Genomic DNA, 7,431 nt, shown 5'->3' with positions numbered 1-7,431 from the left:
ATACTTTCTGACTGAATACAGCAGTTAGTGGGAAAATGCCTGCAGATACTTGATAGACTTTGTTTTATAATCTCCACCTTCCATCTTTGACTATCTCTTCATACTATTACCCCATCTCTTTTAAAAGATTTTAGTTTATTCCAGAATTCTTGATAACTCTTTAGTTCTGCCCCTGACTATACCAATTCATTTTCACCATTTGGTATACATAGAAGTCACTTTATTCACTTTATTTTCCTTACTTTGGTGGTTTTTCCCTTCCTATTGGCTGAAACAATCCACTACTTTCTGCAGCTAAACTGCAATTGGTCAGAGTTTCTGAACTGCCCCTTGAAAGAGAGTTAACCCTGCAGCTGCCAGGTCACTAACCAGTACATTAGAAAACTGACCTTCCTCCTATTACAATGTACCTTCTGTCCAGGAAGACAGAGAGATACAAAGTTCGCATTTTGAATGAACAATTAAAAAGCTAAAATGCAATATGCAAATCTCACTAGCCATCTGTCAAGTTCTGCTTGGGAGGGAGTCCCCAGCACTGCCCAGGAGGCTACAGGATTTAAAAGCAGCAAAATTTAGAAGCAGAGTCAGATTGATGAAATGAAATACTTTATTTTACTTCATCATTGCGTTTGTATCACTTAGATATATCTTATTTATTGATGTTGGCCTCAGATCAGATAAATAGAACTATATTTGATTTTATTATTTTAATATATCTGCATGCATGGTTATGTACCATTGTCTAACAGTATAGTTTGGTGGTTTTGTTTTTATTTTTAATTATTTAACATGTACAAATAGCATGGATACTTGAATGGCAAGCTCTATCTTATTCATTGGCTAATCATAAAAAGTTAGAGCTTAACTATTTACACTTCATTCCTAAACACTTTGCTGAATTGTATATTCATTGCAAAATAATCATATTTAGTCATTTATACCTAAACTATTCCTGGCCAGGCAAACATTGGTAAATGATAATTATTATAATTCAGATAATTGAGAATGCTTTTTTGTACCATGTTATTGCATATACTTTGTTTAAAGGATTGTTTGAGATATGTCTTTGGCCTTTCAAGTAATGAAATTTCACCTTCTACTATTTGACGCACAAGTTCTTGCATTGAAGGCATATCTTCTTCCTACAAGCAAGAAATGAGAAAAGTAAATGTCTGAAGATAATCATTATCTAGATTGAAGTGTTCAGTGCAGCATCACCATCTTCTATCAGTCTAATAACAGTAATGCACAAGGATTTCCAAATAACCCACAGATAAATAAATTTAGCACGCATTAGTAAAATGCTTCACCAAAAAGAGAATTCTAATCTAAAACCAAAGTCAACCTGGGATTTATTGCTTTGTGTCTTTAGCCACAGGCTCCCTCTTAAGCCTCTCTTTCACCTTCACTTATTCCCAAAGCCCTGACAACAAATTCAGAGAAGCAGCTGCTCACCACATTCCCTGGAACGCAGGCAGACATGCCAGTTGATCCACAAAGTGCTGCCTAGCACATGCCATGTTCATTTCAATAGAATCGCTGTTGACAGAACACTTTTATTACTCACATTTGGGGAAGCCTGACACCAGTGAAAGTGCAGAGTTTATCGCACAAGCATGTGATAAACTGAGTGCGAGAGGATAATTTCTCATTAATTTATAATGAGAAAGGAAAATGTACGCATGCTACATTCTTATTACTATTTCTTCCATCCCCATTTTTCTTTCCCAATCCTTTATCAATTACATCATCTATTTAAACTCACAAGGTTTACTTTTAAGATATTTTGTAAAGCACCATTAATGAAGGTTGTACTATATTACACCAAAAAACAATATTTTCTGTTTCAAACCATATTAATAGGACAGACTGAAATTATACATATATGTATACATATAGGATTAATGCCCAGATGTACTTGCTTTCTTCAAAAGAACCATTTGAATTATAACTGAGGAAAAAAATTAAAGATGTGTCACTGTATTGAAATTAATTAAATTATATATATATATGTATACCGTATTTTCCGGCGTATAAGACGACTGGGCGTATAAGACGACCCCCGACTTTTCCTGTTAAAATATAGGGTTTGGGCTATACTCGCCGTATAAGACTACCCCTCTTCCAACGCACACCAAATAAAAATTAAAAAACATCAACTGGCTCACCCACAATATAAAAGCAGCTGTGCTAGACCCGAAATGGCCCCTGCAACAAGCAGGAACCTCACATAGCCACAAAAAGCCCAAAAAAACAACTTTCACACTTTACACACACACAACACAACACAACTGGCTCACCCACAATGTAAAAGCAGCTGTGCTAGACCCAAAATGGCCCCGCAACAAGCAGGAACCTCACACAGCCACAAAAAGCCCCCAAAAAACAACTTTCACACTTTACACACACACAACACAACACAACTGGCTCACCCACAATGTAAAAGCAGCTATGCTAGACCCAAAATGGCCCCTGCAACAAGCAGGAACCTCACACAGCCACAAAAAGCCCAAAAAAAACAACTTTCACACTTTACACACACACAACACAACTGGCTCACCCACAATGTAAAAGCAGCTGTGCTAGACCCAAAATGGCCTCTGCAACAAGCAGGAACCTCACAGCCACAAAAAGCCCAAAAAAACAACTTTCATACTTTACACACACAAAATTCCACATACAGCTTTGTGAGATTTTGTGTGTTTGTGTAGTTAGAGTGAAACACTACAGAAACACACTAAATCTCAGAAAGCTGCACAAATATTATTTTATTTTTATTTTTATATGAAAACTAAATTTAAAACTTCCTAAATTTTAAATGGCTAGGTCTAAAAAAGAACAACTAAAAAAAAAACCAATTAACTATTTTTTTTAAAGCTCCCAAAGGGGGAAAAAACTTATAGAACAGGGGTCTCCAACCTTGGCAACTTTAAGGCTTGTAGACTTCAACTCCCAGAATTCCTCAGCCAGCTTTGTTTTGCTGGCTGAGGAATTCTGGGAGTTGAAGTCCACAACTCCCTGCCTGCTTGATTGCAGGCAGGGAGTGGCTTGCTGATGGAATGGATTCAGGCAAGCGAAGCAAGGCAAGCGTTGCGATTAGCAGCTAAGGTAAGCAAGCTGGAGGGGGAAAACTTTTTTCCTTTTACAGGGCTCTGGCATCCCAGCTGAGTTGCCTGATTAGCAGGCAAAGCTGGGATCGTCAGAGCTTGGATCGCCAGAGCCATTTAAGGCTCGTCAGAGTCTTTCGGGCTGGTCTGCCTGGTTACAGGAGAACGACACCTGGCGTATAAGACGACCCCCGACTTTTGAGAAGATTTTCATGTGTTAAAAAGTCGTCTTATACACTGGAAAATACGGGGTGTATATATATATAAAAAAATGCAAGTCTTGGTGTATTCAGGTCTTTTCCTGTGTAAGATTGGAGTATCTTGGCGACGTTTCGATGAGGTCCCACTCGTCATATTCAGGCTGGTGTCTTGGGCTTCGTGCATGTGTGAGCAAAGCGTGAGCGGAGATGCCGTCTCTCTATAAATAGTGGTGGGGTGTGGAGCGCTGGCTTTGTTGTTGTAAGCAGGTTGGTTGGCTGTGTTGTTACATCTTGATTAGTTGATGGAGTTGATGTTTGCAGATTAGTCGGCTATTTCGTAACATCCTGTGTGGGCGAGGTCCTAGCTGTGTGCCCATTAGGCTTTTGTGTTATAACAACCTGGGTAATGGGCCGTGTGGCAGCAGCCTGAGTCCTGTGCTGCAACATCCTGGGTAGTTGGCTGCGTTGTAACATCCTGAGCTTCAGTGTTGTAACATCCTGAGTTCTGTGATGCACTGTCTCGAGCAGATGGCTGCGATTCAACATCCCGGGCCCTGGTTTGGCTTCGAGTCTGAGGTCTTGTCATGTGCTCATGGCTTGTGTTAGTTTGCTTTCTGTGGGGATCGAGGGGGGTGCAGCAGCTGGCGATACCACCACGGTCTGGCCCTTGGACGGTGGCTGCATTTCGTCTATGGGATGGGTTTGGGTTTGAATCTGGTGAGGATGATTGGTGGTGGCATAATGTGTTATCCTGGGTCTGGTGTCAATGTTTGTGCCTGGGGCTCATTTGTTGACTAGGACTAGTTTCCAGATGTCTGGTAGGCGGGAGGTATTGTCACGTTTATTCATGTTATGGGGGTGTTTCTCTATTTCGATGGTTTCCATGATTATTCTCTTGTTCATGGAATCCATCGAAATAGAGAAATATTGGAACAGCAGCCAATCAGGCTGAATCTCATGATGAAAATGATGATGATAATAATAATTGTATAGTAGTATCCAGACTAAGGAAAACTAAGGAAGCAGGAATGCCACTGGGTTTAATGGGAGGATTAAGAATATAAACAGAAAGGGATTTAATATTAGTAGAAAAATCACACAAGGAGAAAAATTAAACACAATGGGATTTAATATTAGTAGAAAAATTCACACATGGAGAAAAATTGCCGTTCTCAAGTACAAAGAGTAAGGAGAAAATAAAATGAAATACCTAATAACCATACATTAAAAATAGACCATACTGAATAGTATAGAAATTACTCAGAAAATAGCGACATAGAAAATAGTTTCTCAGAAAATAAAACATGTATTTATCAAGGATTAAGAGATCAAATATATATATATTAAATATATGTTTGTATATTTATATCCACCTTTTTAAAAGGCACAATGAATAATAATAAAGTAAAACATTAATAAAATAATAGCACAAAAGCAAAGATTGCAATAATATAGTCCATGGTAAAGTGCATTATAATAATGCAGATGAGTTGTAATAAAGATATTTCACAAAATTGCATTCTGCGAAAATGGATTAAGTTGCTGCATTATATTTTGTTGGAGAAAGCTGCTAATACCAAAGCATCAAGAGTAAAGACAATATTCAGTAAAATCCTCAGTAAGTAAATTAAGGCTACCAAACAAAAGTAAGTAACATAAATTAAGGCCAGATATTCCAGATAACTCTCAAACCATTTTATATTAAAGGTAGCACCTTTTCCAGACAACACAAATGAAGCAACCAATAAAACAATTTAAATATATACATATAGCATTCAAAAAGATTTAAGAATTAATCCTAACAACTTCAATTCAAAAATCTCAGTAAGACCAAGAAACCATACTGGTCTTGTCTGGATGTCTTTTGTTTTTCCTTCTCTGTATTATTTTTGTTTAGGCCTTTAACATTTCATTTTTCAGAGTTTCCGATGCATCCTGAACTGCTTTTCCTTCTAGAATTTCCATCCATGGAACACAGTTAGTCCTTGATTTACAACAGTTTGTTTAGTGACTATTCAAAGTTACAACAGCACTGAAAAATGTGACTTATGACCGTTTTTTATAGTACTGACCTTTGCAGCATCCCCATGATCATGTGATCAAAATTCAGATGCTTGGCAAGTGGTTCATATTTATGACCTTTGCTGTGTCTCAGGATCATATAATCAAATTTTGCAACCTTCTTACAAGAAAAGTCCATGGGGAAGCCAAATTCACTTAACAACCAGGTTACTAACCTATGAACTATAATGATTCACTTAACAACTGTGGCCAGAAAAGTCATAAAATGGGGTAAAACTCATTTAACAAATGTCTTACTTAACAACAGACATTTTGGGCTCAATTGTGGTTGTTAAGTCGAGGACTACCTACACTTCCTAATCTCTCTCTTAATTTGTTGAAGTCAGCTCTCCTAAAGTCTAAGAGTCTGAGTTGTTCAATCCCTTAGTGTCTGCATTATAGTGAATTCTAGTATGACATGGTCACTCTCCCCCAAAGTTCCTACAACTTCTTCATCCCTCAATCATTTCATCCCGATTAGTTAGGATTAAGTCCAATATAGCTGACCCTTTAGTTCCCACCTCCACCTTTTGAGTGACAAAGTTGTCAACTAAGCACATCAGAAACCTGTTTAATCCCCCACTCACTGAAGAGTTTGTTTCCCACGATGTTAGGGTAATTAAAAGTCCCACATTAGTACAGTGGTATGTTTCCTGTGTACTTTGGATAATTGATTAGCAAAAAGTTCTTCTTGGTTGGTGATCTGTATTACAATTTAATTTATTTTTCCCTTGATAGTCACCCAAATGCTTTCAAGAAGACTTTCATCCCTAGTATTGTGTATTTCTGTAAAGGTGTAGTAATTCTTTACATACAACGCAATTCCTCTCCCTCCCTTTTTGACTTGGTCCTGTTTCTTTCAAACAATTTATATCGTTCTAGTAGCATGTTTCAGTCATGGGTGCCATCCCATCAAGTTTCAGTAATAGCAACCGTATCGTATCTGCCTTGATGTACTAAAACTTTAAGTTCTCCCTGTTTGATATCCACATTTTGAGCATTAGTATAAAGGCATCAAAGCTTTTTATGGCTGACCTTGCATTTGAATCCTATGTCTCCTGTTTTATACATGAGTTCCTCTTCCTTCTCATCACTTCTCATTTTCTGATTGGTTGACTTGTGGATTATGTTTGGTCTTAAAGATTGATCTCCCTCGCCTTCCGGTTTTAGTTTAGGGTTAGGGTTTTCGATGAACCAAGCCAGTTGTTTTTCAAACACATTCTTCCCGGTCCTTGTGAGGTGCAGCCCATCTCTTCCCCAAAGCCCTTCCTATATGTAATGTAAACCACGGTCCAAAATCCAAAACTGAGCCAGCAGTTTCCTTCTAAAATCCTCCATTCCACCATTAGATGAATAATAGGAAGACAGTTTTATAGCATTCATACAAACACTTATTTAAAACATTAAAACAATGAACAGTAGCCACAATTTGCTAAGGATTTTTGGTTTCAAATGATTGTTTGGGTTTCTATGTGAATAACCAAACAATGAAATCTCTTTTCATAGTTGAATTATATATTTAGACAGTACTGATTAAATTTGAATGTTTTAAAAGATGTTTTGGTCCAATTATACTCTAATAGTTCCTCTTAACTTAAAGCAGTATTCATGACTCACATCTACTCTATTATTTCCAAAAATAAAAATAAAAAGATAGTTATTAACATAATTGTATAGCCATACCCAAATCCTGCAATTGTTCTTCATATGTTTTTGTCTCCAGGCCTTTAATCATCTTAGTTGCTCTTCTTTGCATTTTTTCCAAAATCTCACCATCTTTTTTGTAATGTGGTGACCAAAACTGGAGTCAGTATTCCAGGTGTGGTCTTACTAAGGATTTATAAAGTGGTACTAATACTTCACATGATTTTGATTTTATGCCTCTGTTTATACATCCAAGGATTGACTTCATTTTTTTGGCAGCTGCTGCACACTGCTGTCTCATATTTAAGTGATCATCCACTAGGATTCCAAGGTCCCTCTCAGTTACTGTTTCTGAGCCAGGTTTCACCTAGTCTGTAGTTGTACCTTTGTTTTTTCCTACCTAGGTGTAAAACCTTGCT

At 37.4% G+C, this 7,431-nt stretch overlaps 1 protein-coding gene across 1 annotated transcript in view; it reads right to left on the bottom strand.

Moving 5' to 3' along the window:
* Nucleotides 1-589: 589 nt before the first annotated feature.
* Nucleotides 590-7,431, bottom strand: part of CFAP61 (cilia and flagella associated protein 61) — a 160,497-nt gene continuing 153,655 nt past the window's right edge. Inside the window, exon 27 of the mRNA XM_087891278.1 lies at nt 590-1,142. Coding sequence (XP_087747404.1) covers nt 942-1,142 — 201 coding nt within the window. The 3' untranslated portion in view covers nt 590-941. The remainder of the gene's footprint in view (nt 1,143-7,431) is intronic.

The sequence above is a fragment of the Pantherophis guttatus genome, chromosome 3, assembly GCF_059756535.1.
Source record: "Pantherophis guttatus breed Tessera chromosome 3, ASM5975653v1, whole genome shotgun sequence".
NCBI classification, from domain to species: Eukaryota; Metazoa; Chordata; class Lepidosauria; order Squamata; family Colubridae; genus Pantherophis; species Pantherophis guttatus.
The sequence above is the reverse complement of the archived record's forward strand: the minus strand, read 5'-3'. Positions and strand labels throughout refer to the sequence as shown.